Source organism: Bos taurus, chromosome 8 (assembly GCF_002263795.3).
Source record: "Bos taurus isolate L1 Dominette 01449 registration number 42190680 breed Hereford chromosome 8, ARS-UCD2.0, whole genome shotgun sequence".
Classification (NCBI taxonomy): Eukaryota; Metazoa; Chordata; class Mammalia; order Artiodactyla; family Bovidae; genus Bos; species Bos taurus.
The window spans coordinates 85,812,831-85,829,279 of record NC_037335.1 but is presented as its reverse complement, the minus strand read 5'-3'; the positions used below and the strand labels follow the sequence as shown (position 1 = coordinate 85,829,279).

The window sequence follows — 16,449 nt, the reverse complement described above, 5'->3', positions numbered from 1 at the left end:
AAGTTGTACAAGACCAATACACAAGAGTCAATAGTATTTCTGTAACCAGCAATGAACAATTCAAAAAGGAAATTAAGAAAATAATCCCATCGATAACAGCATCAAAAAGAATAAAATACTTAGGGATACATTTAACCAAAGAGAGATAAGACCTTACAGTAAAAAAAAAAAACCACAAACAGTAATGAGAGAAATTGAAGAAAATAAAAATAAATGGAAACACATTCCTTGTTCATCAATGAAAAGACTCAAAGCCTTTGACTGTGTGGATCACAATAAACTGTGGAAAATTCTGAAAGAGATGGGAATACCAGACCACCTGACCTGCCTCTTGAGAAATCTGTATGCAGGTCAGGAAGCAACAGTTAGAACTGGACATGGAACAACAGACTGGTTCCAAATAGGAAAAGGAGTACATCGAGGCTGTATATTGTCACCCTGTTTATTTAACTTATATGCAGAGTACATCATGAGAAACCCTGGGCTGGAAGAAACACAAGCTGGACTCAAGACTGCCGGGAGAAATATCAATCACCTCAGATATGCAGATGACACCACCCTTATGGCAGAAAGTGAAGAGGAACTACAAAGCCTCTTGATGAAAGTGAAAGTGGAGAGTGAAAAAGTTGGCTTAAAGCTCAACATTCAGAAAACGAAGATCATGGCATCTAGTCCCATCACTTCATGGGAAATAGATGGGGAAACAGTGTCAGACTTTATTTTTTTGGGCTCCACAATCACTGCAGATGGTGACTGCAGCCATGAAATTAAAAGACGCTTACTCCTTGGAAGGAAAGTTATGACCAACCTAGATAGCATATTAAAAAGCAGAGATATTACTTTGCCAACAAAGGTCCATCTAGTCAAGGCTATGGTTTTTCCAGTGGTCATGTATGGATGTGAGAGTTGGACTGTGAAGAAAGCTGAGCACCGAAGAATTGACGCTTTTGAACTGTGGTGTTGGAGAAGACTCTGGAGAGTCCCTTGGACTACAAGGAGATCCAACCAGTCCATTCTGAAGGAGATCAGCCCTGGGATTTCTTTGGAAGGAGTGATGCTAAAGCTGAAACTCCAATACGTTGGCCACCTCATGTGAAATATTGACTCATTGGAAAAGACTCTGATGCTGGGAGGGATTGGGGGCAGGAGGAGAAGGGGACGACAGAGGATGAGATGGCTGGATGGCATCACTGACTCAATGGACGTGAGTCTGAGTGAACTCCGGGAGTTGGTGATGGACAGGGAGGCCTGGTGTGCTGCGATTCATGGGGTCGCAAAGAGTCGGACAGGACTGAGCAACTGAACTGAACTGAACTATCATTAAGATCATAATACTTCCAAGAGCAATCTAAATATTCAATACAACCCCTATAAAAAAATCTCAATGGCATTTTTTACAGAAATAGAAAAGCTGAATTTAACATTTAAATGGAATCTCAAGGTACTCCAAATAACCAAAAGAATCTTGAAAAAGAACAAATATGGAGAACTCACATGTCTTGATTTCAAAGCTTACCACAAAGCTACATGAATTAAGCAATTAAGCATGGTTCTCACATAAGGCTAGACAGACAAATGGAATAGAACTGAGAGTCCAGAAAGGAACCCATATATTTACAGTCAGATGATTTTGACAAAGGTGCCAAGACCATTCAATGGGAAAATAATAGCTTCTTCAACAAATGGTAGAGGGACAAACAGATAATCACATCCAAAAGAATGAAGTTGAACCCCTCTCTCACAGAATATACAAAGACAAGTAAGAAGAAAAAGTTAGATAAATTGGACTGTGCCAAAATTAAAGACCTTTGTGCATTATAGGTCACCATCAAAGAAATGGAAAGACAATCTACAGAATGAGAGAAAATATTTGCAAATCACATTATCTGATAAGGGTATAGTATCCAGAATATACAAAGAACTTAACAAAAAAGACAATCCAATTTAAAACTGGGCAAAAGGCTTCTACAGACATTTCTCCAAAGATCAACAACGAGCCAACACAAGAAAAGAGGCTCAACATCATTAATCATTTAAGAAATGATCCTGAGGGATCCTCTGGAGTGACAGAAATGTTCTATATCATGACTGTGGTGCTGGTGATACAGTGGTGTACACCTGTCAGAACACATCAAAGCACACACTTAAAGTAAGTGTATTTTATTATGTATCCATTACACTTCAATAAAGTTGATTTTAAAAAACTCAGTCGTGATTACTCTTTAAATGTCATGGTTGGCATTTATGTTAATCTACTTCCCTAATATGATCAGATTGTGCTTATGATATCTATTAAGCAAAGCAGTGTAGATGTTATACATTTAAAGTGGTCATCAACAAAAGGTATAACTGCCAAATAGTCTGAATTCTCAAATAATTAATAGACATAGTTGCTCACCAATTCTGGAAGAGGGCAAACAGTTCCAGTATTCATATACAATCCTTCAACTATAATGAAACGTCGAGTTACACGAGCCTTGCGAGGATTCTTTAAAAGAAAAAAACAGACATTTTAAACTTTAGTAACTCCAAATATAAAAATCTGTTAGGTGCTTTCTAGCACTTTCACATTACAAGATGTATTCACCAAGATAAATAAATAGACTAAATTAATTTCAAGTTTAAGGTTTGCAATCCTGTTACTATGAGATGAAAAACAGTGCTTTCTTCTCCTAGGTATGTTTTCAGGTCACATAGCCAATGAGGGCTTCATATACAATCCTTCAGGGCTTCCCTGGTGGCTCAGAGGTTAAAGCATCTGCCACAATGCGGGAGACCTGGGTTCAATCCCTGGGTTGGGAAGATCTCCTGGAGAAGGAAATGGCAACCCACTCCAGTGTTCTTGCCTGGAGAATCCCATGGATGGAGGAGCCTGGTGGGGTACAGTCCATGGGGTCACAAAGAGTCGGACACGACTGAGCAACTTCACTCACTCACTCAGCCAAAGAGGAGGCCTCACCCACAAATACAAACTGTTTAGAATCTGAGAAAATTAAAACAAAAACACAACCCTCCAAGCCCAGAATGACTGGGAAGGGACCCAGGGCAATCTTCCGGGGGAGAAGTGGATGTTTTACGTCGTGACAGGGGTCAGGACACCTGGGCTACATAGGCATAGTGAAAGTGAAGTCACTCTGTCGTGTCCGACTCTTTGCGACCCCATGGACTGCAGCCTACCAGGCTCTTCTGTCCATGGGATTTTCCAGGCGAGAGTACCGGAGTGGGTTGCCACTGCCTTCTCCAGTGGATCTTCCCGACCCAGGGATGGAACCCAGGTCTCCTGCATTGTAGACAGCTGCTTTACCGTCTGAGCCACCAGAGAACTCCATACATAGGTAATAACCACTGGTCAAAACTGTATGACTAGGATTTATGTATTTCAGTGTCTGTAAATTTTACCTAAAGTAAGAAGAACTATAATGATGATGACAATCATCATCTTCACAGAGATGGGGTGGGAAGTTAGGTGAAGGTTCAGATGACACAAGAATGACAGAATTTTGAAAACAGAGCTGAGAGAAGGGCACAGGGAGCTTCACTCTACTACTATTTCTTCTGAATGTGCCAGATCTTTCAATAATAAAAAGTTAAAAAACAGACAAACCTTGATCTCCCTTGTCAACCAAAAAACAAATGAAACCTTTACCTTTCTTATTTCTCAAAACTGAGTCAAGTGAAACTGACTATGGCTTCATCCAGTGATGTTCAAAGGTGGTGCAGTGGAGGGACTTTTTCAAATAACACATGCCTTTCCACACCCCACTGATCTTTGACACCATTTCTGATTATCTTATCTTCTAAAGATAGAACTCCAGAGGATACAGGTATTTAAGAATCCTAGAATATATGCGCCCATTTATCCTCTAGAAAGGCTGTCACAACTGAAACTCTCATCAGAGCTATAGGAAGACCCTTTGTATCATCACATACATCAGTGTGGCACTGATTACTACCATAAAAGTTTTCCCTAATTGGACAGGCAAAAACCTTTACCCTAATTTCTGTAATTGTTAGTGAGGTCAGACTATGTTTTATTTGCTCAGTTGTTTGTATTTCTGTGAACTGCTGTTTTTAATCTACTGTCTTTTTTTTTTCTTAAAGAAGGATTAATATGGGATACGAGAACTCCATAAGAAAAGGAATGAAAAAAAATATGAACCCCAATAAGTTGGGAAATTTTTGACAAAAAAAGTTTGATCCAAATCCAGACTAAACGGCAATATTTTAACTCACTTTCAAAGTAAAAACAAGCACCTAAATAGAAAATATATAAAAATTTAAATATTAAAATAAAATTTTAAAGTATTTATTTCTAAAAATCAAAATGTAAAGTAATTTAGAAAGCTTACTCTCGGCAGGAAAATATGGTAGAATTAATTAGTAAAAAGGTAAAAACTATAAAATGGAAATAAATTTTAAGATAATTCCTGGTTATTCACTTTAAAAAAGTTCCACAGATTGTAAATCTTATAAAATACATACACACAAAACTTGAGTATGTGGTCTTCCAAATTTGTACAATGTTAACTTGGCAAAATAACTCCACAGCAGACCAGTTCATTGGTCATACTTTCTACGGCAGCGTTCTTCAATATGGTAGCATTCTAATACTAAATCATAATAAGGGGCATCATTTTACAATTTGTAGAAAGAATTCATAGGTGGTATGGTCTCAATTTTAAGCTGTTCCCTAACATCTATAGATTTTTCTAAATTGTATAATTATAAAACACAGCTTATAGCACATCTATCGCAGAATAGCAGAAGAGCAGAATCTATGCATATTCACCACAAGAATGTGTATGATCATGTAGTGCTGCTCCTAGACTATCACCTAAACAAAGACAACTGAATCCAAAAGAAATAAAACAAGTGTCTAGAAAAATGGGAATTAACACAAAATTAAGAATGTGATGAGCATCTTTATCAGTTACTCTAGCAATGGATGAGTTGCAGTGGAAAAGTCCACTTGAAAGTGGTGTTTCAAACCACGAATCTGGTGACCAGGTTATTAGTACATCTACATACAGTGGTTCCCACTGCAGAACCACAGACCAGAACTACCTTCTCCATCCCTGTTGTCAGGGGCAAATAAATGCTAATTCTAACGGTGATGCTTTGAATACATTTCCTCTATTTCCTCCTTTATCAGAACAATAAGGAGCAAGTTCCACTCCCCCAATTCCCTCCCTGCCCCAAGGACCTACGCAGGTGCTTGAGAAGTGTAAACAGCCTGCAGGAGGGAAGGAAACCATGCTTGAGGCAGTTGCTTCCCATAGGAAGCAGTGGCTCAGAGCTCTGGGATGAGGCTGGGGTCAGAAGTCTCACATAAATTCATAGATTAAGATACGCTGCCACTGTTTTTTCCAGTGGACTGATACATGATTTATTTTGATATGAATAAGTGTGTTTTGAATTCACTAGGTATATCCTGTTAACACTGTAATGAAATCTGGTGTTATTTCTGTAGAGTTGAGTATATATTCCTCCATCTCCAAAGTGCATGCTGTTTTTCTTTTTCTCTTTTTAGAAAGCTGCCTAGATACCGTTTTTCCAAATTTGCCACATATAATGATGACAATGATGAGGCAATTACTATCAGACTTGGCTTTCTAACCTGAGGTACATTTAATAAGCAAGAACACTTTTATTTATTACCCAAATGTGATCCACAGCCAAGTTTTCATTACAAATTACCATTTCATTTATACTTTAGCTGGTTAGAAAGTACTAAAGAACTGTATCATTTTCTTCAAAAGAATCATACCTTTTGATCTTCAATCTCTTGTTCTTTTAGTAGTCGCTCCAGGTCGTCCATATCATTATGGTTAAACACCTTAATGTCACTACGTGATGCCTGTAATCCCTTCTGAATAGCAAAGCAGGCAGCTTTATCTCTGAAAGAAAGACAGACCCACCAGAATGGGGTTTAAAGAGTCTTGTCAACATTCTCAGAAAAGGAATGCTTGTTTTTATAACTTGACCAACATCCACTTGTTAAACTGAAGAGGGTAAATAGATAAAATACGTTTGAACATTAATACATCATTGTTTGCACTTCACTCTGCCAAGTCTTTCCACCTAACTACCATACTGATTCTGTTCCAAGAACCATACTCTTGCCATATTTTGCTCTTTGAAAAATCAGCATGCATCTTACTGTATGGATATTCACAGTAATTTTCTCATTCTGAAAACTAAATGAAACATTGATGTATCTTATCATCAATAACATCTCTGATTTGACTGGCCACCACTCTGCCATTACTTTGCCATGAAAATGAATACTGGACTGTTGACTCTATATAACCCAGGGGAGAATGCTGAGTCATATAGATTAAACTTCAGTACGATCTCCCAAATTGAGTTATTTGTGGTGAGAGGGTGGAATATAGTTTTTTTTTTTTTTTTTTTTGGAATATAGTTTTTAAATTAAGTGTATTATTTAAAACTTCAAACAAGACTTCTACTTCTGGGGAGAAAGACATTATTAATTTTTCCTATTTTTCTCTCTGGGTAAAAGCAAAAATCCTTGACATTGTATATAAAACAAATATAAAACAATACTGAAAAATAAGAAAAAGCACACAAGCAAGGGATGTAAGAAATGACATGGACAAGAAAGCAGTGGTACATATACACAATGGAGTATTACTCAGCCATTAAAAAGAATGCATTTGAATCAGTTCTAATGAGGAGGATGAAACTGGAGCCGATTATACAGAGTGAAGTCAGTCAGAACGAAAAACACCAATACAGTATACTAACGCATATATATGGAATTTAGAAAGATGGTAATGGTAACCCTGTATGCGAGACCGCAAAAGAGACACAGACGTACAGAAGAGTCTTTTGGACTCTGTGGGAGAAGGCGAGGGTGGGATGATCTGAGAGAATAGCATTGAAACATGTATATTATCATATGTGAATCAGATTGCCAGTCCAGGTTTGATACATGAGACAGGGTGCTCAGAGCTGGTGCACTGGGATGACCCAGAGGGATAGGATGGGGAGGGAGGTGGGAGGGGGGTTCAGGATGGGGAACACATGTACACCCGTGGCAGATTCATGTCAAGTATGGCAAAAACCACTACAGCATTGTAAAGTAATTAGCCTCCAATGAAAATAAATAAATTAAAAAAAAAATGACATGAAACAAGTTCCTGGATTTTCCTGATTTGGAACTGATGCAGCAGGCAAACTGGAAATGCCAACAGGCATAGACAAAAAAGGTCTGACAAAAGTCTGCTCTCTGTAGCCAAGGACAGGAAAGGGGGCAGCTCAGCAAATGATAATGTCTGTGTGTGTTCTTAGTCACTCAGTCATGTCCGACTCTTTGCAAACCCATGGACTGTAGCCTGCCAAGCTCCTCTGTCCATAGGGATTCTTCAGGCAAGAATACTGGAACAGGTTGCCATGCCCTCCTCCAGGGGATCTTCCCAAACCAGGAATCAAAGCCAGGTCACTCATACTGCAGGTGGATTCTTTACCTTCTGAGCCACCAAGGAAGCCCAATAATGTCTCTATTGCAGCCAAATCAAGAACAACCTGGGCCTGTCCCCTCCACATCAGCAAAGGCTCAGGGGGAACCTAGACTCTAGCCTTTACAGGGCCATAACAAGGCTCCCCAACACCCCCAACGGAGTTGTCACAGAAGACAACCAGGACTTGTATGTATCCCTACTGGATAGTAACAAGTGGCTCCCACTGTGAAGACCATGTGGAGACCCAACTTCCAACCCTCTTGCATGAGAGGCACTCTCCCCTCTCTATGCTTAGGGTATGTCAGGGGAGGCTCAGAGAAAAGTAGGACTCTCATCAACAACCAGCAGAAATGAAAATAACCCCATGTCAGTGTCAATGGAGGCCCAGTGGAGACCCTGGACTTGTATTTCCATCTGGCAGTAATGAGGCAGCAGTGCCCCCTGCCCCTGTTGGAAGACTGTCAGAGAAACAATTAGAACATTTAAATAAAGCATAAACTATAACAGCATAATATGAAAATGTTGTCATACCAAGAACCAAAAAACATCAAACAATGGAAAAAAAATCAACTAGTATAGGTACTGAGATGACAAAGCTGTCAGGATTATGTGTCAATGATTCAGAGCAGTCACAATGAAAATGCTTCAATGAGTAATTACCAACATGCTTGAAACAAATGAAGAAACAGGAAGTCTCAGCAGAGAGAGGGAAGAAATAAATAATCCTGTGGAGATGTTAGAATTGAAAAACAAAATAGTCAAGAGAAAAAGCATAGTGGATGAGCTCAAAATCAGAAAGCTAAAAATACAGAACAGAAGAAATCAAGTCAATGTAGATAGCAAAGAGAAAACAGACTGGCAAGAAAAGAACAGAGTCTCAGGGACCTGTGAGACCACAGTAAAATATGCAACATTCAACTCTGCGGAGTTCCAAAGAAGAGAACCAAATAGGTACTTAAATAAATAATAGCTGAAAAAAGTCCCAACTTTGGCAAGAGGCTTAACCCAACAGATTAAAGAAGCTGAGTGAAATTCTTGCAGGTGAACCCAAGCATATAAATGCCAATACAATTTTAGTCAAATTTCTGAAAACTAGTGACAAACAAAAAATTCTTGAAAACAGCATGCAAAAAATGACGTCTTAGATATAAAAGAAAGTTGAGTGGCAGTACATTTCTCATCATAAACCAGAACAGAGCGCCACAATGTATTTCAGATACTGAAAGAAAAGACTGGCAACCAAGAATCCAAAACTAGGCAAAATATTCTTTGCTAATGAAGAGAAGATGCCATTCTCAGTTGGAAAAAACTATGAGAATTTTTCTCAAGCGGGCCTCCCCTAAATGAATAGCTAGGGAAAGCTCTCCACATAGAAATAATAAATAAATAAAATAAAATAACTGTACATTCTGATGAAGGAAGAAAGAACAAAGTAAAAAGTATGAACACACACAGTAGGCTTTTCTTCTCATGAGTTTTCTAAATTATTTTTGGATGGTTCAAGTAAAAATTATAACACTATCTCATGTGGTTCTCAAGGTGTTTACAAGAAATACTTAAAACAACTGTATTATAAAAAAAAGATATGTGATTGTATTATATAAACAAGATAAATAAAAATGGAACTCCCAAAGACATTCAATTAACCCTGAGAAAGGCAGGAAAAAGAAAAAGGAAAACAAAAAACAAACAGAACAAGTAAAAAATGAAAAATAAAAATTGGTAGATCTAAGCTCTCAGATGGTTAGATAGCATTACCCATTCAATGGACATTAACCTGAGCAAACTCCATGAGATAGTGAAGGACAGGGAAACCAGGCATGCTGCAGTCCATGAGGCTGCAGAGTTGACACAACTCAGCAACCGAACAATAAGCTCTCATATACCAATGATTACATTAAATGTAAATGGCTTAAATATACAATTTAAAGACAGAGACTGGCACAGAGGATTAAACATACTGCCTATAAGAAATTGCCTTCAGATGTAATGAGATAGGTAGGTAGTAAGGGAATATGTATGTATGTTATATATAATAATACAGGCAGTGAACATATTTATTACATACAATAAATCCACCACACAAAACTTTCAAAAGGGAAGCAGAGTGCCTGTGTTATTAACTGATAAAGACAACTCTGGAACAAAGAAAATTATCAGAGACAGAGAAAGTCATTCAGTTCAGTTCAGTTGCTTAGTCATGTCTGACTCCTGCAACCCCATGGACTACACCATACCAGGCCTCCCTGTCCATCACCAACTCCCAGAGTTCACTCAGACTCATGTCCATTGAATCAGTGATGCCATCCAACCATCTCATCCTCTGTCGTCTCCTTCTCCTCCTGCCCTCAATCTTTCCCAGCATCAGGGTCTTTTCTAATGAGTCAGTTCTTCGCATGAGGTGGCCAAAGTATTGGAGTTTCAGCTTCAGCATCAGTCCTTCCAATGAACATTCAGGACTGATTTCCTTTAGAATGGACTGGTTGGATCTCCTTGCAGTCCAAGGGATACTCAGGAGTCTTCTCCAACAGCACAGTTCAAAAGCATTAATTCTTTGGTGCTCAGCTTTCTTTATAGTCCAACTCTCACATCCATACATGACTACCGGAAAAACCATAGCTTTGACTAGACGGACCTCTGTTGGCAAAGAAATGTCTTTGCTTTTTAATATGCTGTCTAGGTTGGTCATAACTTTTCTTCCAAGGAGCAAGCATCTTTTAATTTCATGGCTGCAGTCACCATCTGCAGTGAAATTTTGGAGCCCCAAAAAAGTCTTTCACTGTTTCCACTGTCTCCCCAACTATTTGCCATGAAGGGATGGGAACTGGCTACCATGATCTTAGTTTTCTGAATACTGAGTTTTAAGCCAACTTTTTCACTCTCCTCTTTCACTTTCATCAAGAGGCTCTTTAGTTCTTCTTTTCCTTCTGCCATAAGGGTTGTATTATCTGCATATCTGAGGTTATTGATATTTCTCCTGGCAATCTTGAACCCAGCTTGTGTTTCATCCAGCCCAGCATTTCTCATGATGTCCTCTGCATATAAGTTAAATAAGCAGGGTGACAATACACAGCCTTGATGTTCTCCTTTTCCTATCTGGAACCAGTCTGTTGTTCCATGTCCAGTTCTAACTTACTGTTGAGCCATTATATAATAATAAAAAGTATTAATTAGTCAAGAAAACTTATCCTAAACATGTACCAAGTAACAGAGCTTACAAAAGGTAAGAAACAAAAAATGATAAAAATGAAAGAAGAAATAGACAAACAACAACAGTTTGATAGACCTGTAGCACTAGTAGTTTGACAGAACTACCAAACAGAAAATCAGCAAGGATACAGAAGAACTCAATAACACCAATCAGGAAGATTTAATTGTCATTTACAGAATACTCCATTCAGCAGAATATTGTTTTCCTATTTAATGACAGGGCTTCCCTGGTGACTCAGATGGTAAAGAATCCACCTGCCAGGTGGGAGACCTGGGTTCGATCCCTGGGTTGGAATGATCCCTGGAGGAAGGCACGGCAACCACTCCAGTATTCTTACGTGGAGAATCCACATGGACAGAGGAGACTGGCAGGCTATAGTCCACAGGGTCACAAAGAGTCAGACACGACTGAGCAACTAAGCATAGCACAGCACATTTAATGATAATGGAGAAAAATAATTTTCCTCAAAAGGTAAATAAAATTTCATGGAAATTACTCTTTGTTTCACTAAAACTATGATATATAGAAATATATCTTAGGAAGTTGACATGTAAAACTACCTCTCTCTCTGAGTGGATTGTAAGATAGAAGTGGCAAATAAATCTTTTGTGTGGTTTCTTTTGGTTTTAATTTGTGTATCACTGACTTTCAACAAATAATGATCAGTACAACATTTGATCACTGAATACTATCATATGAAAAACCGAAATGCGTAAGGAAGGAAATTAATCACATGTCCTGTCACGAAGTGACGCGTTCTCACTGTTGTCCTCATACGGGATTTTCTCTGTATTTGCCAAAACATTCTTTTTTAAAGTGACTATGGAACATATTCAAATACTTATATCTTTCCTTTTCTCCTTTGCTTTTCACTTCTCTTCTTTTCACAGCTATTTGTAAGGCCTCCCCAGACAGCCATTTTGCTTTTTTGCATTTCTTTTCCATGGGGATGGTCTTGTTCCCTGTCTCTTGTACAATGTCACAAGAAGAGATAAGAAAGCCTTCCTCAGTGATCAAAGCAAAGAAATAGAGGAAAACAACAGAAAGGGAAAGACTAGAGATCTCTTCAAGAAAATTAGAGCTACCAAGGGAACATTTCATGCAAAGATAAAGGACAGAAATGGTATGGACCTAACAGAAGCAGAAGATATTAAGAAGAGGTGGCAGGAATACATAGAAGAACTGTACAAAAAAGATCTTCACGACCCAGATAATCACAATGGTGTGATCACTCACCTAGAGCCAGACATCCTGGAATGTGAAGTCAAGCAGGCCTTAGAAAGCATCACTATGAACAAAGCTAGTGGAGGTGATGGAATTCCAGTTGAGCTATTTCAATCCTGAAAGATGATGAAAGTGCTGCACTCGATATGACAGCAAATTTGGAAAACTCAGCAGTGGCCACAGGACTGGAAAAGGTCAGTTTTCATTCCAATCACAAAGAAAGGCAATGCCAAAGAATGCTCAAACTACCACACAATTGCACTCATCTCACACGCCAGTAAAGTAATGCTCAAAATTCTCCAAACTAGGTTTCAGCAATACGTGAACCGTGAACTTCCAGATGTTCAAGCTGGTTTTAGAAAAGGCAGAGGAACCAGAGATCAAACTGCCAACATCCACCGGATCATGGAAAAAGCAAGAGAGTTCCAGAAAAACATCTATTTCTGCTTTATTGACTATGCCAAAGCCTTTGACTGTGTGGATCACAATAAACTGTGGAAAATTCTGAAAGAGATGGCAATACCAGACCACCTGACCTGCCTCTTGAAAACCTGTATGCAGGTCAGGAAGCAACAATCAGAACTGGACATGGAACAACAGACTGGTTCCAAATAGGAAAAGGAGTATGTCAAGGCTGTATATTGTCACCCTGCTTATTTAACTTGTATGCAGAGTACATCATGAGAAATGCTGGGCTGGAAGAAGCACAGCTGGAATCCAGATTACTGGGAGAAATATCAATAACCTCAGATATGCAGATGATACCACCCTTATGGCAGAAACATCTGGTCCCATCACTTCATGGGAAACAAATGGGGAAACAGTGGAAACAGTGTCAGACTTTATTTTGGGGGGCTCCACAATCACTGCAGATGGTGACTGCAGCCATGAAACTAAAAGACGCTTACTCCTTGGAAGGAAAGTTATAACCAACCTAGAGAGGATATTCAAAAGCAGAGACATTACTTCGCCAACAAAGGTCCATCTAGTCAAGGCTATGGTTTTTCCAGTGGTCATGTATGGATGTGAGAGTTGGACTGTCAAGAAAGCTGAGTGCTGAAGAATTGAACTGTGGTGCTGGAGAAGACTCTTGAGAGTTCCTTGGACTGCAAGGAGATCCAACCAGTCCATTCTAAAGGAGATGAGTCCTGGGTGTTCTTTGGAAGGACTGATGCTAAAGCTGAAACTCCAATACTTTGGCCATCTCATGCGAAAAGTTGACTCACTGGAAAAGACTCTGATGCTGGGAGGGATTGGGGGCAGGAGGAGAGGAGGGTGACAGAGGATGAGACGGCTGGATGGCATCACAGACTCAATGGACGCGAGTTTGGGTGAACTCCGGGAGTTGGTGATGGACAGAGAGGCCTGGCGTGCTGCAATTCATGGGGTCGCAAAGAGTCGGACACAACTGAGTGACTGAACTGAACTGAACTCATGGAATATATTCCAAGAAAGACCATATCACAGGCCACAAAACTAACACATTTACATTTTCCAAAGGTTTGGAAACTAAACAACACACTTCTGCATAACCTATGGGTCAAAGAGAGTATTAAGGAAAATAAAATCCAAGGAACTACATGAAAATGAAAATAAACACATCAAATTCATGGAACACAACTATAGCATGATTAGGTAAATTCATAACACTAACACATTAGAAAAAAAGAAAAGCCTCAAATTAGTAATTGAAGCTCCCACTTCAAGAACCTAGAATAAGATAAACTGAAAATGAGGAGACAAGAAATACACCAGAAATTAGCAGAAATGAAAACAAAAATACACTGTACAAAAAAATTCTATGAAACAGAGTTGATTTTTTTTTTTTAAAGATCAATAGAATTGACAAATCTCTAGCAAAAATGACAAAAAAGAGAATAGACAAAAATTACCAGTCAGGAAGGAAATGGGCTTCCAGACATTTGTACTTTGGCCACCTCATGCGAAGAGCTGACTCACTGGAAAAGACTCTGATGCTGGGAGGGATTGGGGGCAGGAGGAGAAGGGACGACAGAGGATGAGATGGCTGGATGGCATCACTGACTCGATTGAGTCTGAGTGAACTCCAGGAGTTGGTGATGGACAGGGAGGCCTGGCGTGTTGCGATTCATAGGGTCGCAAAGAGTCGGACACGACTGAGCAACTGAACTGAAGTGAAATGTATACCGCGTTAGAAGGATAAGAAAGGAATACCACAAAGTATGCTATACATATAAATTTGATGATTCAGAAGAAATGGACAAATTCCTTGAAAAACACTAGCTACTACATCTCAGTATTTAAATAGCCTTATAAGTACTAAGGAAATCAAATTCATAGTTAAAATACTTCTAAAACAAAACAAAACAAAACAAAAAAACTCCAGGCTCAACTGTTTTTACTGGAGAATTCTAACACATGTTTATAGAATTTCTCCAGAAAATACTAGAAGAGGAGAGAACACTTTCAAATTGACTTCAGAAAGTATTCTGATGCCAAGACTACTGCTGCTGCTGCTAAGTCGCTTCAGTTGTGTCCGACTCTGTGCAACCCCATAGACAGCAGCCTACCAGGTTCCTCCGTCCCTGGGATTCTCCAGGAGAATACTGGAGTGGGTTGCCATTTCCTTCTCCAATGCATGCATGCATGCTAAGTCGCTTCAGTTGTGTCTGACTCTGTGCAACCCCACAAACAGCAGCCCACCAGGCTCCTCTGTTCACAGGATTCCCCAGGCAAGAATACTGGAGTGGGTTGCCGTTTCCTTCTCCTATGCTAAGACTAACAAAATCTAAAAACAGTTAAGTATGGCTAGTTATCAGGAAACATAAACTAAAACCACAATGAGATATCTTTATACACCTACAGAATGACTAAAACAAAAAATAGTGACAACACCAAATGCTGCTGAAGATGTTGGAGAAACCACATCACTTATATACTGTTAACAGAAATGTGAAATAATATAGCTACTCTGGAAAAGTTTGGCAGTTTCTTGAAAAATGAAATGTGTAACACTGCATGACCAGCAACTGCACTCTTTGGTCTATATTCCAAAGAAATAAAATTTAAGCTCACAGAAAAACCTATACATGAATATTTATTGCATCTTTACTTGTAATATTCCTAAACTAAAAACAACTCTGATGTCCTTAAGAGGTGAATAGTTCAACAAACTTTGGTGTATCCGTACTATGGAATGTGGCTCAGCAATCAAAAGGAACAAACTCCTGTTTTATACAACAACTCTAAAGAATCTCTGGAGAATTCATTCAAAATGAAAAAAGGCAATCCTCAAATATTACCTACTATATGATTACATATGTACAGCAATCTTGAAATGATGAAATTACCGAAATGGGAGAAGAAAGCAGTGGCTGCTGCTGCTGCTGCTGCCAAGTCGCTTCAGTCGTGTCTGACTCTGTGTGACCCCATAGACGGCAGCCCACTAGGCTTCCCCGTCCCTGGGATTCTCCAGGCAAGAACACTGGAGTGGGTTGCCATTTCCTTCTCCAATGCATGAAAGTGAAAAGTGAAAGTGAAGTCGCTCAGTCATGTCCAACTCTAGCAACCCCATGGACTGCAGCCCACCAGGCTCCTCCGTCCATGGGATTTTCTAGGCAAAAGTACTGGACTGGGGTGCCATTGCCCTCAGGGGTTAAAGAGAAAACAGGATAGAAGGGACATGGGTGTGACAAAACCAGGGATTATCTTGACTTTATCAGTGTCTACATTCCAGTTTGAAACTGTATTAGAGTTTTGCAAGAGGTGACTTTTGGGGAAGACTAGGTAAGGGGTCCAGAAAATCTCTGCATTTCTTACAGGTGTACGTAAAGCCACAATTATCTCAACATAAAGCATTTCATTAGTAAAGGGTACATAAAGTAACAGAAAGATAAAGTAACAAGGAAAGATTTAAGTATATGAACAACCATTGCTCTGAGATCTGTAGACAAAGCATTATCACAGTTTACTACAAAAGAAAGAAAATGAAACCTCAGGCATATTGCCTATGCCTAATGAATTTATCAAAAACAATTCATTAAATCATTTGCTAAATACCATTTTTACCTCCAGTGTGCCTACCTTCAAATAGACTTCAGGTGGAATATTTAAAATTATGTACAAGGAAATAATTAAGTTTTCTAATGATGTACTAGAAATTTAAGTTCTAAGACACCAAGCATAAGACTTGAAAGTGAATTTAGACTAGGTTTCCCAGCAACTAAACCAAAAGGACAATATAGTATTTATTATCTGACAAAGGAAGTATACAAGTTCAACTGTTAACTGTAAGCCTTTTCTGGACTTTAAACTCAAAAAGGAATTTATGGGGTGGTACTTGTACAAAGCAATACTGGATGACACTGTAGTTGTAACTATGCTTTATTAAAAATCTAGTCCCTAGTTGGGGACTTTCTTAACTTTCCAGAAGCAAACATACATGGGCACTGGATGTGTGGTACTGCTGTTTACCATAGAAGGGAGGAGCAGAGTGAGGGCTGGCAGAGCCCAGGCAGCAGGTTACAGGCAGCATCAAAAGTACCTGCCGCT

General features: G+C 39.1%; 1 protein-coding gene across 1 annotated transcript in view; it reads right to left on the bottom strand.

Moving 5' to 3' along the window:
- Positions 1-16,449, bottom strand: part of SPTLC1 (serine palmitoyltransferase long chain base subunit 1) — a 65,697-nt gene that overhangs the window by 16,807 nt on the left and 32,441 nt on the right. Inside the window, exons 7-8 of the mRNA NM_001034749.1 lie at positions 5,768-5,897; positions 2,399-2,488 (exon numbers count right to left, since the gene is read on the bottom strand). Coding sequence (NP_001029921.1) covers positions 2,399-2,488; positions 5,768-5,897 — 220 coding nt within the window. The remainder of the gene's footprint in view (positions 1-2,398; positions 2,489-5,767; positions 5,898-16,449) is intronic.